Raw genomic sequence first — 20168 nt, 5'->3', positions numbered from 1 at the left:
CAGTGAAACATCTGACAATGGTATGAGGCTGATAGACTTTGCAGCTGCAAAAAACATGGTAGTTAGCAGTACCAGATTTAATCATCTCGATATTTATAAGGGCACCTGGCTGTCGCCAGATCAAAGTACAAGAAATCAAATTGATCACGTTGTGATACATGGAAGACATGCATCAAGCGTGTTGGATGTACGATCGTTCCGAGGCGCAAACATTGATTCGGACCACTACCTTGTTGCAGCAAAGGTACGTACCCGTCTAAACGTTGCAAACAAAGTACGAACAGACACAACACGAAAGTTAGACATCGGTAAGCTGCAATCACAACAGATAGCCACAGCATATTCCACTCAACTGGCCCAACTGTTTAATCAAAGCACTCCTCGTCCCGATAACATATCAGAACAATTGCAAAACATTGCCCACTCCATGCAAACAGCCGCAAAATCAGTACTTGGATACCACAGACCTCCACCAAGGAATCCATGGTATGACCAGGAGTGTTATGCTGCTACCGAAGAGAAAAATGCGGCATATGGGGCTACTTTACAATCCGAAGCAACGCGTAGCGAACGAGAGAGATACAGGGAGAAAAGGAGAGAGGAGAAACGTCTTTTCCGCAGGAAAAAGAGAGAGATGGAAACGCGGGAGTGTGAAAAAATCGAGATGTACAGGAGACAGAATGAAGTCCGAAAATTCTACCAAAGAGTGAAACATCAAACAGATGGCTTTGGTACAGGCACATCCTCCTGTAGAGACCAGCAAGGTAATCTGGTAACTGATACAGATAGTGTGCTAAGGATATGGAAAGAGCATTTTTCCAAACTGTTGGTATCCAATAGTAGCGAAGTCGACAAAGATACCACTGATTCAATCCCAGAAGATGGTATTGAATGTATACCACCCGGCCAAGATGAGGTAAAGACAGCAATAAACCGACTGAAGAATAATAAGGCAGCAGGAGCTGATGGCCCACCAGCCGAGCTGTTTAAAACCGGAGGCGACACGCTGATAAGGCTAGTTAGCTCCATCTGGCAGGAAGAATGCGTACCCGACGATTGGAACCTGAGCATCCTGTGCCCCGTCCACAAGAAGGGAGATAAGACTGTATGCTCTAACTATAGGGGCATAAGTCTACTCCCTATTGCCTACAAGATCGTGTCAGGGATATTGTGCGAACGACTAAAGCCTATGATCAACGAGATAATTGGACCATACCAATGCGGCTTCTGACCTGGCAAGTCCACCATTGACCAGATATTTACCCTGCGGCAAATCCTGGAGAAGACCCAAGAGATGCAGATCGACACCTACCACCTTTTTGTCGATTATAAAGCAGCCTTCGACATCCCGCTGCGTTCAAAGGTATTCCAAGCCATGTCTGAATTTGGTATTCCCGAAAAGCTCATCCGGCTTTGTAAAATGACTTTAACTGACACGAGGTCCTCAGTTAAAATAGGAAAGAACCTCTCCGAAGAGTTTGGTACCATGTTTCAGACAAGGAGACAGCCTTTCGTGTGACCTCTTCAACATCCTGCTAGAAAAGGTTATACGAGAGGCAAACGTCAAAAGAAGTGGCACAATCTACACCAATAGTCACATGTTACTTGCTTATGCTGATGACATAGACATCATGGGACGATCAGTAAAGGAAGTAACTGATACCTTTATGAAGGTCGAAGCAGAATCTGCGAAAGTGGGTCTGGCGGTAAACGGCGGAAAGACCAAATTGATGGTGTCGACGAGCAAAGCGTCCATAGAGCTCGGACCAACTGTGGAAGTTGGTACCTACAATTTTGAGGTAGTTAAAGACTTCGTCTACCTCGGCACTGCCATTAACACAACAAACAACATCAGTTGTGAAATAAGAAGAAGAATTGTATTGGCCAACAGATGCTACTATGGTTTAAATAAGCAATTTAAAAACAGAGCCACATCTCGTCAAACAAAAATAACACTATACAAAGCGCTGATACTACTCGTGCTAATGTATGGCTCCGAAGCATGGGTACTTGCGCAAGCAGATAAGGCAGTGCTTGGTGTGTTTGAGAGGAAAATTCTTCGAAAGATCTACGGGCCGATTTGTGTTGACGGTGAATATCGACGTCGTATGAACCACGAGCTCTATCAGCTATACAAAGACATGAATATAGTTAAACGTATCGAGATGCAACGATTGCGTTGGCTAGGCCATATCATGAGAATGAGCGATGATGAACCCGCTAAAAAGGCGTATGAATACATGCCACATGGCGGTGCACGCAGAATCGGCAGGCCTAAGCTTCGATGGAGCATACAAGTGGATGAAGAAATGAAAAGGCGCGGTATTCCAAAAAGTCAAGCGAAAAACAGAGAGGAATGGAGATCTTTTCTTAGTTCGGTCTATAGAACAAATGTTCTGTAATAGGCCAACTAAGTAAGTGAGTAAGCAACGAAATCGATAAACAGGCATATTTACATGCTAAGAAGAAGTACAGAGAAGTATGTGAGACATGCAAAAACCGGTATTATTCCATAATAAATGAAAAAATTAACAATATTACGAATGGCAAAGAATGGTGAAAGCTTGTAAAGGAAGTTAATAATCAGGAACTAAAAATAAGTCAAAACATATCAGCCGAAATGTTTAAAGAATACTTCCGAAACTTGTTAAACCCAAAACAGTCTGCAATGAATATATTATATGCTCCAATGCTAATAACAGACTACTATTTGGATAGAGAAATATCATTGGATGAAATCAAGAACATGCTAAGATTGGTAAAATCTCAGAAGGCACCGGGTGAAGACGGAATCCCTTATGAATTTTTTTTTATCAACGCCACTGATGACTTCCTTACCGAATTAGCTCAAACATTCAACAGAGCCTACGAAATGAGAGACGTGGAAGATTCTTTTGCGAATAACCTAATATTTCCGATCCACAAAAAAAGGAAGCCTAAGTGAGGTTTCGAATTACAACGGAATATCGTTCATGAATAGTGTGGCTAAAATCTTTATGGGAGTTCTCAATGAAAGACTCATAACATGGGTAGAAATCATAAAATACTTCTCGAATATCAGGCTGGTTTCAGGAGGAATTATTCGACAGCCGATAATGTGTACAATTTGGCCTCACTAGTAAACTTTAAATTATCAGAGAAAAAGAAATTGTATGCATTTTTCGTGGATTTTAAGGCCACTTTTGATAATATTAGTCGGAGCCTACTAATTTACAAATTACATGAAATAGGAATGAATCTCCTATAAGTTTGTGAAGATGATAAAAATCATATATCAAAGAACTAAATCAGCGGTATTGACTGGAGTTGAAAGATCCGATTATTTTGACACGGTATCTGGTGTAAAACAGGGCTGTTTGTTACCACCCCTTCTCTTCACACTATACATAAATGATCTGCACGACTGCTTGAATAGAGGAGTTACCATTGATGACCTGAATATCAGATTATTGTTGTACGCAGACGATATCGTCATCTTAGCGGAGGATATTCAGATACTTCAAACTATGATAACAAATTTGGAAGAATACTGTTCAAAGTGGAATTTAATAGTGAATATGAATAAGTCACAAATAATGGTTTTCCGAAAAGGAGGCAGATTATCAACAAAGGAAAAATGGATCTACCGTGGCGAGGAAATTGAAATCGTCCCACAATATGATTATCTTGGTGTCATCGTTACGCCACAAATGTCCTTCCTAAAACACGTTCAAAATCGCAATAGCCAAGCAAAGAGTGCATTGAAAGTTACATGGAAGAATTTTATAAACAAAAATGAGATTGGATTGCCTCAGAAATGGAACGTATATCAAGCAGTTTGTAGAACAATTCAATCTTATGCGGCGCAAGTATGGGGTCACCTACACTTTGATGAGGTAGATAAGCTACAACGTTTCTTTCTCAAACGGGTTTTTAAATTACCGGATTCGACTCCAAACTATGCCCTTTCGATCGAAACATGGCTAGAGGCAGGACATATCCACACGCTCAAATTGCACCTAAAATATATATGGAGGACTTTGTTCCGATATAGCCAAGACAGATTACCATGTAAGTTGAGCAAAATATTGTTGCGGAAACAAATCTTCTGGGCCAAATCATTAAATGATCGGCTTAATACATTACAGATGCAAACAATAGATGAGTATATTTCTGAGAATGATTGGAAAACTATGGAGGCAACTTGAATAGATCGATTGTTATCAAACAATAAAGCAACTAATGTACGGAGGGCTCTTCAAAGTAATTACCGTATCAATAAGGACTTACACCTAATACGAGGTGTATTATATTTTGATGAGATCTACAGTCGACAAGAGATCTCCTGGTTATTTAAGGCTAGATGTGACCTTATCTGGACTAATGGAAGCCACAACATACCAGAATCAGACGGAAATAATTGTACGATTTGCAACCTTCGCGAAAAAGAAACCCTTCAACACTTCATCGGCATTTGTCCAATTTACAGAGAGTATCTGTATGGTCAGGGACCATACTTGTTGTAATTATTTTGAACAACACTGTTATTTGTCGTGTTTTGTTATTTACTTTGGTCTAGCGGTTCGCGAATTTACATATGTACGCACATATATCCAATATCCAGCCTATTCCCTTTGCTGCTTTCCAACAAGGTTGGAAAACATAATTATGCTTTATAAGCAGCCAAGGCAGCAAAGGGAGTCTAGTCTTTGATCGAGTTTAAAAGCGCACGCAAACGTCTCCCCACAGTGAACACAAAGTTAAACACAAAAAGAACAAAAGAAAAATAGAAAGAACACTACATTTTGTTAAACATACAATTTATACATGAAATCACAAACAGAAACAAACAACACGAATTGTTACAAGTCACACATCAACTTGTTTAAAATATTACGAAAAACATAAAAAAATACAAACCACAAACATTCACCATTGTACATATACTCACAGAACATCAAATGTTAAAATCATAAATAACATAAATAAGTTAAAAAATACTTAAACCTAATTAAAAACTACTTAAACCTAGTTAAAATCAAATTAATCTAATATTGCACCTACAAAGAATTTGCACTTAACCCCCATTTTTGTAAATAAAACCTAATTCTATCCTAAATTGAAATTTAAAGTAAAGCTAAAGAATTGTGCTATCTAAAATCTACATAAAAACATCAAAAGCTAAAACATACAACATTCATACACACATACATGCAACATTGAAGTACAAATAAAATTACACTTGAATTATAAAACTTAACAACACTTACCTTATCATTTAAAACGAAGCAAAAACTATAAAAAAAGGTTTGTAACAAAACATTGGTCCATGCGAGCCAGATGAGTGTTTTTTTAAATAATTAAAAATCGCAATAAAAGTGCATAAAAATAAAATAATTTAAAATTTTCATCAATAATATTAATTAAAAAAAAAAAAAGTGAACTAGTTCCAACGGAACCGTTCAGTGAACCTGCAAAATTGAACCCGTAAAGTGGAATATTATAAAGAAGAACAACTAAAAACAGTGAGATTACAAAGTGCAACAAGACAGTACGAAAATACAATAAATCAATGTGAAATCAAAATTGAGTGCTAATAACAACAATAACAACAAAATTAACATAGAGAATAACGAGAAAACTGCAAATTATAAACTATTACAAAAACAACAAGTGGAAGTGCCATACATATTGGAAATAAAAAAAATACATGAGAACAATAAGTGACAGTGAGAAAACAATAGTGCAAAAGAACAGTAAAAAATATAAACGAACCGGTGAGAGAGAAAATAAAACATTTTTAATTGGAAAACAATACAGTGGAAACAACACATAACGAACAGTGAAACAAATATACAGTGGAGAAATTTTGAAGCGCACAGTGAATCACAATAACAACAACATTGACACAAAAAAACAGTGGAACACCCAAGAAAAAATAATTAAATAAATGTGTGAAACAACAAAAACACAAAACAAATAAATAACCATACGGTTCGGTACGGGTTAAACAAAAAACAAATCACTAGACATTCAAGCAAGTATAAAGACATTCCACAACCACAAGATCGTTTCAACAATACAACAACAAGCATCACAAGAGAAGGAACATAAGCAGCAGAGAGAAGAAGAAGCACGCTACCATTGGAACAGAGAGAGAGAGAGAGCGGGTACACACACACAAACACCATATACATCACAACAAACGACAGCAAGAAAATTATCAAAGTGAGTACCCATGCAATTTTAAATTGGCGTGATTCAAAGGATACAGGGTGCGGCAAAAAACTGACACCGACTCTGAAACCCTTGATGACGCGTCTTATTATTGGATAATTTGACGAAATCGACACAAAATACCCAATTCCGTGCTAATTTTTGGAAAAGAGGACTGACGTTGACCCTTCAACAATCGCGGGGAATACACATACACGTCCATTTTACACGCATACACTCAAACCCTAGAATTTACCACCCATACAATCTCATTTTTGGGTAGTTTTTACATAAATCTTTGCTCTCACACATAAATACTTTGGAATTAGCGCGAAAATCGAAGAAAAAAACGCGTAATCTAGAATCGTTATTCACACATACATTAACAACTGGGAATTTTGTGCTCATACATTGAGTAAAAGACACATACATACACAAAAGAGTTTTTTTTGGAAAAAGTTTGGAATAATTGGAAAACATTTTGGAAATTTCTCTCATTTTTGTGGAAAATTGGAAGATTTTGACTCTCTTCTCTTTGAAACTCTTTCTCGTCTGTCCGTATACTGTGGGAATTTTTCATATGCAACTATTTTGGCGCTTATTTTAGCAAAAATTTGCACAGCTAGACATTGCAAAGCTAGACATTTTCTGTTTTTTTGCCCTGGAAATTTGTATTTTCGGCGAATTTTGTTACTTATTGCTCATATACTTATTGGAACCGTGGAAATTTTGCTAAAATTTTGGAAAAAAATCAAAAAAAACTCTCTTTGTTCGTCTGTCCGAATACAGTGGGAACTTGTACAAAATCAAACGCCATTATTATATTTGAAGAGGCTGGTTGCCATCTTTTTTTTGGAAGTTCGAACATTACATACTTTATCTAGCGTCTACATTACAATTTTGGCGCAAAGCTTTGGCGTCCTAGTTGTACAACAGCGATAATTACATAGAATATTCAACCATTTATTAAAGAATTTGGCCAATTTACATACATACATCAGTACATAAGCTTATATGTGAAACTTATGGCGCATTTTAGGCGTCATAATTTCAAGGAACATAACCTTTAAGGAAAACATATACATTTCTTTTGGATAATAAGACTCTTTTTTCGATGTTTACAATCGCATTTTTGAGAATACGTACATGACCAAGCACATCTTTATTGAATTTTGGCGTCATTAAAGCAAGAAAAAACATAACCTTAACAAGCAATTGGTTTTTTTGCGGAGTTTTTTGGAATACCTAGAGGCTTATTTACCCACATAACCCTTAAAGAAAAAATAACCGCCATATTACATATAACAACCGATAACATTGCAAACAGCGTGGCGTCATTGTAATACACAACAAAGTAAACACAATCCGTTTGGTGGACAAGCGTGAACAATTGGAGGTTAGATAACCTCAATATTTGAAACTCAACCTTTATGAACATTTTTATCCCATATTTACCAATTTTTAAACAGCCATTTCTCATTTAAACACATAAAATATTTCTTTTCTGAAACTCTTTGATTTATCCCCAATATATTTTCAATTGTGAAATATTTGCTGGGATTTGTTGAGTACATGTATTGTCTCAACAAAAAACTTTAAAATTTTGAACCAATCTAATTTTGGATAATATACTGCATCAAATAAAATAAAATCCTCCTGTAAGTGGAATATTAAGTGATTTTATAAAATTTTGATAAATTTTGCGGCTGAAATTGACACGTTGCTGAACCGATGAAGTGACAACCCAACAAACATTTTTTGGAAAATCCTTTGTGGATAAAATTTATTTAGAATTTTTGGATTTTTTGCTCGTTTGTGCTTCTTATCGTTTTTTGGACCATCAAGTGTTGCTTTTTGTCGTCTTTTTGCACATTTCTAACTAAAGTTTGAAAAAAATCAACCCTTTGTGGAACAAGTGCACACATTTCTCTTGCTTTTCTTGCCTCAGCTCTTTTTGGAAGAATTTATCTTGTCGAAGTTTAAAGTTTTTGCGGTTTTCAAAGATATTTAATTACAAATATTTCTTTTTCTCTCACAAAATCCTCGTCAGTGATTCTAAAGCAATTTAATATCGTTTTGACTCTACAAATTATTCGTTGATTTTATAATTTGGAAAATAACATCCGAAATTTTGAAAAATCAAAATTTTTTGGATTTGTTGTAAAACCAAAAGGAACAAGTTTGTCCTCGTCATTGGTCGACTTTGTCAAATTCTTGCACAGCAAAAATCTGTTTGAAAGTTAGACCCTTCACTTCAAAATGGACAAATCTTTATGCGAAAAGTTTGCGAATTGCGTGAATGATCTTAGTGATTACACGTCAATATTATCAATTGCAAATCAGATAGACGACATACATTCATTGGAGTCATCACGAGTGCGGCTAGATGCGGTATACGATCAAGTCAAACGAGCTTATGAGGAGTGTCGAGATTACGTTCCTGAAGCCGAGGAGAAACCCATCGACAAGAATAAGTTAAGGAAACATTACTTGGAGGCGATAGACGCTTATAAAAAGGCAATAGGATCACTTAACGGACAAATACAAACGGTGAAACTAAATGAGAAAGAGGAAAGAGCCAAAAGAGAATCTCTAATGGAACAAAAAGCTAGCGGAGAGCCCACTTTAACCCAGATTTCGAGATTGCCACCATGTGATACGGAATGTTTTAAAGGAGGATACGCTGGCTGGCCAACTTTCAGAGATTTATTCACAGCAATCTTCATAACAAGTTCGAAATTGAGCAACGTGGAGAAACTTTTCCATCTTAAACAAAAGACAACAGGCGAAGCTCGAGAAATCATCAATCAGGTGCCCTTAACAAACGATGGGTTTGAGCTCGCCTGGAAACTTTTGACAGATCGATATGAAAATCGGAGGATGCAAGTGAACGAGCAGCTTAAAGTACTCTTTAATCTCCCAAATGTAACCACAGATTCCAGTTTTACGATCCAAAAATTACAGAGGACAGTCAATACATGCGTACAAACTCTGGAGACTCTAAAAATTAATGTTTCTGGCTGGGATCCACTTCTGATTTATCTTTGCTCCAGTAAATTACCCAGATCTTTTTTAGAGGAATTTGAAAATTCTTTGGAAGATTGTAAGACCCTGCCATCTTGGGAAGATTTTAATAAGTTTCTAACGCATAAATTCAAGACTATGGAGTCGGTGGGCAATATCAAGCCAAGCTTTTCAAAATTCAATCAAGGAAAACCCGATCCAAATAAGAAAATGAGATACACCAACAGTTTCCAGACAAGCACTTTTCCGAAACCTCAAAATCAAAGCGCTGTGGGAAAAAATAAAACTAATTTATCTCAACAATCCAAACAACAGTACCAAAATACTTGCCAACTTTGCAAGTCGAATCATTTTATTCGAGATTGTCAACAATTTTTGGCTAAGAACGTGAATGACAGAATTCATGTGGTCAAAAACGCTCATTTATGTTATAATTGCCTATCTGCCAATCATGGAGTAAAAGAATGCAAGAGTCGTTTTGGCTGTAGGAATTGCAGTCAAAGACATCATACAATGCTACATAAGGGTACAGAAGCCCGAACCGCAACACAACCCCTAGAACGAGATGAAGTACGCCCTAGTACGAGTGCTTCAGCTCTCACTACGTTCATACAGTCCACATCGAATGAAGAATCACAAAATATTACTACATTGACTCTCCAGGGTAATGGAAATAATAAGCAAAATTCGGGAGAAACATTACTTTTTACAGCGCTTGTGCAAATTGAAGCGAATGGCCAATTTTATGACGCCAGAGCAATAATTGACTCTGGGTCTCAGTCTACATTTATTACAGAAAAGCTCAAAAATCGATTAAGTTTGCCAACAAGAAAGAACCTTGTACACGTCTCAGGCATAAATCAAATTGTTGCAGAAACATCAAATAGATCTTGCGTTTTTACTTTACGATCACGAGTTGAACCCAGCTTTAAATTGGAAGTTTGGGCACCCGTGTTAAAATCGTTACCATCAAATTTGCCGCCCTATACGTTGGATAAGACTCAACTAAGAGATGCCACGAATATGGAGTTAGCAGATCCTAAATTCTATATCAGCCAACCAGTCGATCTGTTAATTGGAATGGATATAGGACCATTTATCTTTACAATTGGAGCTCCGATGAAATCAATTGGTACTCTATTAGCGCAAAAAACAGTTTTTGGATGGATCATTGGCGGACCAATAATAGATGGATCACGGAAACAAAGACAAATTACACTTTGTAACACAATTTCTCTGGAAAAAATATTAACACGTTTTTGGGAGGTGGAAGAGACCCCAAAACAGGTTTTGAAGTCAGAAGATGACATGTTTTGTGAGCAGAATTACGCAGAAACCACACAAAGAAACGCAGACGGAAGATATATTGTTACCCTTCCCTTTAAAAAGTGCGAAGAACTTGGGGATTCGAGGAATATAGCACTCGCACAGTTCTACAGGATGGAAAGAAAACTAATGAAAACCCCTGAAATCAAGGATCTCTATGATAAAACGATCCTGGAATATCTTGAATTAGGACATATGAGGAAGATTTCTGCACAGGATATTAGCAAAACTCCGAACTACTACCTACCTCATCATGCGGTTATCAGACCCGAGAAGATAACGTCGAAACTCAGGGTTGTTTTCAATGCCTCAAGTCCAACATCAAACAAAAAGAGCCTGAATGATAACTTATTTGCTGGTCCAATATTACAACAGGATATTGTGTTACAAGTACTGAAATGGAGATTTTTCAGATATGTATTTAATGCCGATGTGACAAAAATGTACCGGCAAATATTATTGAACCCCAAGCAAACCCAATTCCAAAGGATTCTATTTAGAAAATCTCTCAATGATCCTGTTGAAGACTACGAATTACTTACGGTCACTTTTGGAGTGAATTGCGCACCTTTTCTAGCTCTGCGAACTCTAATACAACTAGCGGAAGACATAAAGGATACTTACCCTCTAGCATCAAAAATAATATTGGAAAATTTATATGTCGATGATGTGTTAGCCGGAGGGCATACATTACAAGATACAATCAATTCCCGGAAAGAACTCATTTCTGCCATGGAATCTGCAGGATTCGAGCTAATGAAATGGACATCAAATGATCCACAGATTATTAGTGATTTACCTGCAGAAAAATTACTTCCTGTAAACTTACTTGATATTTCCGAGGATGCATCTACAAAAACCTTAGGAATACGTTGGAATATCTCAGGAGATTTCTTCACATTCAACCCTCCAGACATGGAGACTAAGGATTCTTACACAAAAAGAGAAGTACTTTCAACGATCGCGAAATTATTCGATCCATGTGGTTGGCTCGCGCCTATTGTAGTGGTGGCGAAGCTAGTCATGCAACAAGTATGGCTAGATAAAATAACCTGGGATGATATTCTAAAACCCCTTACCATGCTAAATTGGAAAAACTTCGTCAAAAATAGTTGCGAGATAGAAAACTTGAAAATACCAAGATGGATTCATTTCTCACCAGACACAAACATCGAGATACATGGATTTTGTGACGCCTCAGAGAGTGCATACGCAGCCGCCTTGTACATAAGAATTGAAAAATCGAATAACGAAATTGAAACTTTTTTGCTAACGGCCAAAACTAGAGTTGCGCCTATCAAAAAGATCTCTCTTCCACGGCTGGAATTATGCGGAGCCGTCTTACTGTCGAAGTTAACCCATACAATCTTAAAAAATCTTCAAATCTCAAACTATTCATTACACTATTGGACTGATTCTACAATAGTCCTTGCCTGGCTCAAGAAACCGCCTTGCCATTGGTCAACTTTCGTCGGAAATAGAATATCAGAGATTTTAGACAATGTGGGGAACGAAAATTGGCATCATATTGACTCAGAGGATAACCCAGCAGACATTGCTAGTCGGGGTTGCTCGCCTAATGAGTTAAATAGTCATCAGTTATGGTGGCATGGCCCACACTGGTTGAAATTACAGAAATCCAGTTGGCCATTAAAGGAAGTTACTGAAGAAACTAATCTAGAAGCAAAAACTGTAAAAGTTCTGGCGATTAACATCGATGAAGATCCCTTGCAGAATTTTTCCTCTCTATCAAAACTGTATCGAACATATGCTTATGCTTTGAGATTTTGGCGAAATACCGGTGAAAATAGACGGCATCTTCGAGTTTCTTCGATGGAGCTTACAGCAGAGGAAATTCAAAGCGGAAAAAGAGCCGCCATTATACGAACCCAGAAATTTTACTTTCCCGATGAGTACGACGTTTTACAAAAGCGCTCTCGAATATCATCAAGCAGTTCTTTGCTAACCTTGAACCCTTTCTTAGACGCAAAAGGCATTATGCGAGCAAATGGTAGGCTCGTACAATCGCCGGCACTCACCTACAATGAACGGCATCCTATTATTCTGCCCTACAATGCGAAGTTGACACATCTACTTGTTGAATTTTCACACAAAGTAACGTTACACGGTGGAAACCAGTTACTAACACGTATTTTGAGATCTGAATTCTGGATATTCAGACTAAAGCCATTGATAAAAAAAGTTATCAACAACTGCAAACCATGTGTATTGTATAAAAGTCATGCTCAAAAGCAAATAATGGCATCTCTGCCACCCGAAAGGACGTTATTGTCACGCCCATTTAACACAACAGGGGTTGATTTCGCTGGACCATTCAACATCAAAAACTTCACTGGTAGAGCTTGTTTGATCACCAAAGGCTACGTCTGTGTTTTTGTTTGTTTCGCGACAAAAGCTATGCACCTCGAAGCCACCAGCGATTTATCAACTCAGTCATTCCTAGCAGCATTTTCGCGATTTATTGGTCGGCGCGGCTGCCCATCATGTATTTACTCAGACAATGGTACAAATTTTGTGGGAGCTGCGGAAATTTTGAAAAAGGAAAGACTCGCTTTTTTCAAGACTCTACAAAACTCTGTTATTCATCACAACATACAGCAAAATCTTAATTGGAAATTCATTCCTCCTGGAGCTCCCCATATGGGCGGTCTTTGGGAGGCAGGTGTAAAATCCTTTAAAACCCATTTGCGTGAATCAATTCCGAAAATGAACTTTACATTTGAGGAGCTTTCTACTATTTTAATACGGATTGAAGCATGTCTGAATTCTAGACCCCTCAGTCCAGCTAGTGAGGATCCTAGCGATTTAGCTCCGCTTACACCAGGTCATTTTTTGATTGGCACGCCAATTCTTGCTCCCCCCGAACCCGATTTGTCAGATACTGACATTAACTTTGCTAACAGATGGAAAAGACTCAAGATTATTTCCCAAAACTTTTGTCAGAGATGGAAATTAGAGTATCTTAGAGAATTGCACCGTAGAACAAAATGGAAATATCAGCAGGATAATCTAAAGGAGGGCGACTTAGTGGTCATTAAGGACGACAGACTAGCTCCCAATGAATGGAAAATGGGAAGGGTGGAAAGAGCTTATCATGGGGTTGACTCAAACGTTCGAGTAATTGACTTACGTACAAGTGGAGGAACAGTTACGAGACCCATCACAAAAGTCGTCAAATTATTTACCGACTGACTAGTCGGACCCCTTATTTGTAAAAATCTTGGTACTCGCCTCTCCCTCTTTTCAGATATGGCCGCCTATTTGCAAGAACGCAACACACCAGCCAGCAACCGTGCCCTCAGACCAGTTCAGCGATCACGTTCCCGCTCAGCCGAACGACAGCAGCCGCCTCAACAACGCAGCCGATCTTCCCAACGCCGTAGCCTCAGAGACGAGAGACGCGAACGACCCAGTCATTGGCAGTTTGCCTGTGGCCTGTGTCAAGAAGATCACGCCCTCAGCTCCTGCCGTCGATTCCTAGGTCTCACGTTGCATCAAAGGTACGAAACTGTCGAAAGAAGGAGTTATTGCAGAAACTGCCTGGCCAGAAGCCACCTAGCGCCTGACTGCCCGTCTTTAATCAGCTGCCGGAGATGCGATTTGCGCCACCACACACTTCTTCACGGTGCTCCACAGATGGACGAGCCTCTGCCGTCAATCCCAGATCTCATCATCAAATTCACTTGGGATTTGGTTTTCGTTCCTACGGCTATGGTGCGTGTGTTGGCTGAAGGCATAGATACGTATGCGACAATAAGGGCTCTGGTCAGTCAGTCATCAGTGATGTCAAGGATTTCGTACTCCTCCTTCAGGCGGTTGGGTCTTCGGTCATTTCTTCATCAAAATAGGAGATTTGCTACCTTTAAGATAATGGCACGCAACACAAACGATACCTGGGCGCTCAAGGTGAACGCATTAATTACGAATGAATTGCCTTATCGACCCTACAATGACCCAATCATTGAGGACCCAACGCATGATTTTGTGCCAAATCGCCTCGCTGATGTCGATCCCCGCGGTAACACCCCCATAGAGCTAGAGTTGGGCGGCGACACATATTCTGCAATCAGACGAGAGGGCAGGTTTTTCACCGGGCTGGGGGACGTGTACGGCTACGAGACGGCGTTGGGCTACGTCATCAGCGGTCCAATCAAGAACTTGCCGAGGAGCTGAGCTGCTGAATTTCATCACTGTGTCACTGTGGGGGGAGAATGTATGGTCAGGGACCATACTTGTTGTAATTATTTTGAACAACACTGTTATTTGTCGTGTTTTGTTATTTACTTTGGTCTAGCGGTTCGCGAATTTACATATGTACGCACATATATCCAATATCCAGCCTATTCCCTTTGCTGCTTTCCAACAAGGTTGGAAAACATAATTATGCTTTATAAGCAGCCAAGGCAGCAAAGGGAGTCTAGTCTTTGATCGAGTTTAAAAGCGCACGCAAACGTCTCCCCACAGTGAACACAAAGTTAAACACAAAAAGAACAAAAGAAAAATAGAAAGAACACTACATTTTGTTAAACATACAATTTATACATGAAATCACAAACAGAAACAAACAACACGAATTGTTACAAGTCACACATCAACTTGTTTAAAATATTACGAAAAACATAAAAAAATACAAACCACAAACATTCACCATTGTACATATACTCACAGAACATCAAATGTTAAAATCATAAATAACATAAATAAGTTAAAAAATACTTAAACCTAATTAAAAACTACTTAAACCTAGTTAAAATCAAATTAATCTAATATTGCACCTACAAAGAATTTGCACTTAACCCCCATTTTTGTAAATAAAACCTAATTCTATCCTAAATTGAAATTTAAAGTAAAGCTAAAGAATTGTGCTATCTAAAATCTACATAAAAACATCAAAAGCTAAAACATACAACATTCATACACACATACATGCAACATTGAAGTACAAATAAAATTACACTTGAATTATAAAACTTAACAACACTTACCTTATCATTTAAAACGAAGCAAAAACTATAAAAAAAGGTTTGTAACAAAACAGTATCGATTATAAATTTTTGGCCATCCTTTACTACAGCACCAAGAGGTATTATTTATCTTAAATGGAGAGGAACAGAATGATTGGAAAAAACTAGTTGCTTATCTTAAAGAAGCACTTCAATATCGTAAATTAATTGTTAGTGAAATTCAATAATATTTGTAAACCCTTCTTAACAAATAAGCAAAATATGTACTCAATATATATTTCATAACCGACTGACGACATGATGTCATAGTCGTAAATCCTTTATTATCAATAATATTTATATATAAAAAAGAATTGTTATTATGTAACTAAATGAAGAATAATAAAGTGATACTACTATTACTACTACTCCCTTGTATTTATTACCGCAGGCGCATTGATGCGTTGTTTACATTAATTTGTCTGTTTCTATACGAGTATGTGTGCATGTGTATCTGGATCTCGTTTGAACATTGGAGAACCTCCCATATAAAGGGTGCTGGAACAGACTATGCATACGGGTCCACTACACACTCGTATGCATAGTCTGTTCCAGCAGAGAGTTTGTTAGCTATAAATCATATCGCGAACTATAACCGCCAGTATAATCTAGAGAGTAAAGAAATAACCCGAATAGAGTAAAGCTGTGTGCTTACTAGAGTTCGCTGCGTGGTAGTAGAGAAATAAAGACTTCCGTAAATAACGTCAATAAAGTATTGTAGAACCGTAATCCAAAACGAAACCTGTTTTATTTGGTGCAAATCGTATCAGGAAATAAAACAACGTTAAGTTAAATCCACCAAAATTCAGCTTTGTGGGAATTTTTGCTATTCCGTATAAGGGATACGCATGTCTATTTTGACTGGGCTTTAAAGAGGGGGTTAATAACAACAATCCCTCGGCGACGGATTCTTTGATACCGGATTGACCTGGAACCAAACAACACCGTGTTCCGGTGTATTTGTATCGTTTTTCAGTGTTGGCAGCAGCATATCCCGGAATGTCTACTCCGGACTCTTTTGGTCCGTGCCGTACCCAAACTTTGGTGAGATGCAATAGATGTCGGGAGAGAGTGTATCCAAGGGATTGTTCTGGATTTTTCCATGCGAGGGACTACGACAGAGACTATGTTACTGCATGCTGCGAGAACACAGCCCCCAGTGAGTCGTCCTCGTAAGAGTACGCAACACCAGCCGTTGTTGTTTCAATCCCTGGAAATGCCTCCTGTTTGCAATTTAAATGTAATGGACTCCTAGGTAAGATGGAGGAAATAGTGGACTTCATGAGTCGGAATAATATCATGTTTGCGGAAGAATACCAACTTCAACAACAAATGCAGCTTACAGCGTTGTGATGGTTACAACGTACAGAGGAAGTATCGCACCAGAAGTGGAGGTGGGGAATTAGCTTTATTATTGTACCAGTATGTTCAATACATACAACAGACGTAGTTAGGGGGGAGCCCGGGGTGCCCTCCACACATATTAGTCGAGGACTCAACCAGAGCAAGCCGTGTGATAGGACGATGGTGGTGGCGCTTGACTTATTAAAAGATACTGTCAAGCACTCCACACTGTTTAAGGACATATAACAGACAATCCTCCGGTCAAGTTTGAAACGTTGGAAATACGACTGGCGTCCACAGTCGTACGTGGAATTCAGGAATAAGAAGTCCAAGTCCCGTAGAGTGAAACAGTGAGTTCCCCAAGGTGGGGCGATACCTCCGGAACTGTTTAACATCCACCACTCCTGTATTCCGACCCCTCCAGACAGCATCGAGATCGTAACGTGTGCGGATGATGGCACGATCCTGGCGTCAGGTACCTCCCCTGATGACATCTGTGAGAGACTGAACTCCTATTTGACCGATCTTATGATCTTTTTCCACGCGAGGAATATTCAGATATCCACCACTAATTCTACGGCCCCACTGTTCACCACAAGACAGCGCAGTTTAGAAGAGAGTTGAATGTCGTCTTCGATGGTAGCAAAATTCCGACCACAAACTATCCCAAAATTGTAGGGGTCACATTTAACACTACGTTCTCGTCGTCCTCGCATGTCGCAGCTATCTGCGACAAACTGAAAAGTAGGAAGAAGGTCCTCAAGTCCCTAGCCGGCAGCACTTGGGGTGCAGATAAAGAAACCTTGTTGACTACATATAACGCGATAGGTCGGTCTGTGGTAAGCTATGCGGCTCCAGTTTGGTCCCTGAGTTTACGTGATACGCAATGGAAAGAGATTCAAACTTGTCAGAATGACGCCCTGAGAATAGCAACAGGGTGCCTCCACATTAGGGCTATAACCAAAAAAATACCACACCAGTATCGTGTGGGGAATTTTGTCCTGATAACGAAAACCCGTTTCTAAGATCTATTCGGTGAAAAAAGTTTCTGCCATGTGGTGAACAGAGTGGCCATAGATTTAGTGGCGGATATTTGCATATCAGCCAAATTGGAGTTCAGCTTTTCGAAAATGATGCCCAGATCGTACAACCATCCGCATACGTAACAATCCCAATGCCGTCTGGAAGGGATGGAAAAAAGAAGAAGTGGTGATTAAACAGTTCAGGAAATATCACCCCACCTTGGGGAACTCCCTGTTTCACTCTACGGCGCTTGGACTTGTTCCATGCATATAATTGATAATTGACTGACGTCCATGCATATAATTGATTATCCAACATTTCAAACTTGGCCGGAGGATAGTCTGCTCAATGTCCTTACGAGTCTTTGCTACGGGCGTCAAAAGCGAAATCGGTCTCTACGATTCACCATTGCTGGCATCCTTGCCTGGCATCAATAGCGGGATAGGTTGAGAACTTTCGTGAGATCCTCGAATCTCGGCTCATCCAGCTGTTTCAGCATTACCATGGACATCATACATTGTGGTAGTTCCTCCTCTGCAGGAAGCGATCTAATGCGACGTAGTACTCCTCTCTTCGCCCTGTCAGTCTTAAGGTGCTCGACAAACGGTCGATAAAAATAACTTGCGCGCATTTGCAGATCAGTCAGCGTAACGTCGCCAAATGTGACGATGGTCATATCTTCCTTCCTCTTTTTAGGCTTCGAGAGTGTCTTAAACGTTGATCACAATTCTCTTAGACCGGCTCCAATGTTGCAACTCTTCAAGTGATTTAGCCACACCAATTATCCACACTTGTGGATGAATATATAAATATGTTATCCACGGTTGTGGATAAATATATAAATAAATTATCCACGCTTGTGGATAAATTTATTAATAAATTATCCACGATTGTGGATAAATTTATAAATAAATTATCCACGCTTGTGGATAAATATATAAATAAATTATCCACGCTTGTGGATAAATTTATTAATAAATTATCCACGCTAGTGGATAAATTTATAAATAAATTATCCACGCTTGTGGGTAAAATTCATAAACAAATTATCTACGCTTGTGAATAAATTTAATAATAAATTATCCACGCTTGTAGATAAATTTATAATCAATTTTTCACGCTTGTGGATAAATATATAAATATGTTATCCACGGTTGTGGATAAATTTATAAATAAATAATCCACGCTTGTGGATAAATTTATGAATAAATTATCCACGCTTGTGGATAAATTTATAAATAAATTATCCACGCTTGTGGATAAAATTTATAAAAAAATTATCCACGCTTTTAGATAAAATTTATAAATAAATTACCCACGCTTGTGGATAAATTTATAAATAAATTATCCACACTTGTGGATACATTTATAAACAAATTATCTACGCTTGTGAAAAAATTTAATAATAAATTATCCACGCTTGTTTATAGATTTATTAATAAACTATCCACGCTTGTGGATAAATTTATAAATACATTTTCAACGTGTGTGGATAAATAATAAATTATCCAAGTGTGTGGATAAATTTATCAATAAATTATCCAAACTTTTGGTAAATTTATGAATAAATTATACACGCTTGTGGATAAATTTATAAATAAATTATCCAAGCTTGTGGATACATTTATAAATAAATTATCCACGCTTGTGGATAAACTTATAGATACATTTTCAAACTGTGGGGATAAATTTATAAATACTTTATCCACGCTTGTGGATAAAGTTTATAAATAGTTTATCCACGCTTGTGGATAAGGTTTATAAACAAAGTATACACGCTTCTGAATAAAGTTTATAAATAGTTTATCCACGCTTGTGGATAAAGTTTATAAACAAAGTATCCACGCTTCTGAATAAAGTTTATAAATAGTTTATCCACGCTTGTGGATAATGTTTATAAACAAAGTATCCACGCTTCTGAATAAATTTATTAATAAATTATCCACGCTTCTGAATAAATTTATTAATAAATTATCCATGCTTGTGGATAAATATATAAAAAAATAATAAACGCTTGTGGATACATTTATTAATAAATTATCCACGCTTGTGGATAAATTTATAAATAAATTATCTACGCTTGTGGATAAAATTTATAAACAAATTATCTACGCTTGTGAATAAATTTAATAATAAACTATCCACGCTTGTGGATAAATTTATAAATAAATTATCCACGCTTGTGGATAAATTTATAAATAAATTACCCACGCTTGTTGATAAAATTTATAA

At 37.9% G+C, this 20168-nt stretch overlaps 2 protein-coding genes across 3 annotated transcripts in view; one reads left to right on the top strand and one right to left on the bottom strand.

The window, feature by feature from the left end:
* LOC141394836 (uncharacterized) overlaps positions 1-20168 on the bottom strand; it is a 149845-nt gene that overhangs the window by 91113 nt on the left and 38564 nt on the right. The gene's annotated exons all lie outside the window — the stretch shown is intronic.
* On the top strand, positions 4476-15541 carry LOC141394891 (uncharacterized). Of its 2 annotated transcripts, XM_073970046.1 has the most exons (3): positions 4684-5286; positions 5419-6207; positions 13814-15541. In XM_073970046.1, the coding sequence occupies exon 3, from the start codon at positions 13816-13818 to the stop codon at positions 14737-14739; it is 924 nt and encodes a 307-aa protein (XP_073826147.1). In that variant the 5' UTR covers positions 4684-5286; positions 5419-6207; positions 13814-13815; the 3' UTR covers positions 14740-15541. The 2 variants fall into 2 exon arrangements, with proteins under 2 accessions (XP_073826138.1, XP_073826147.1); XM_073970037.1 differs by having other exon boundaries at positions 4476-6207.

The sequence above is a fragment of the Musca autumnalis genome, unplaced genomic scaffold (genome assembly GCF_047663935.1).
Source record: "Musca autumnalis isolate F117 unplaced genomic scaffold, ASM4766393v1 scaffold_1, whole genome shotgun sequence".
Classification (NCBI taxonomy): Eukaryota; Metazoa; Arthropoda; class Insecta; order Diptera; family Muscidae; genus Musca; species Musca autumnalis.
This window is presented reverse-complemented; position numbering and strand designations above follow the sequence as displayed.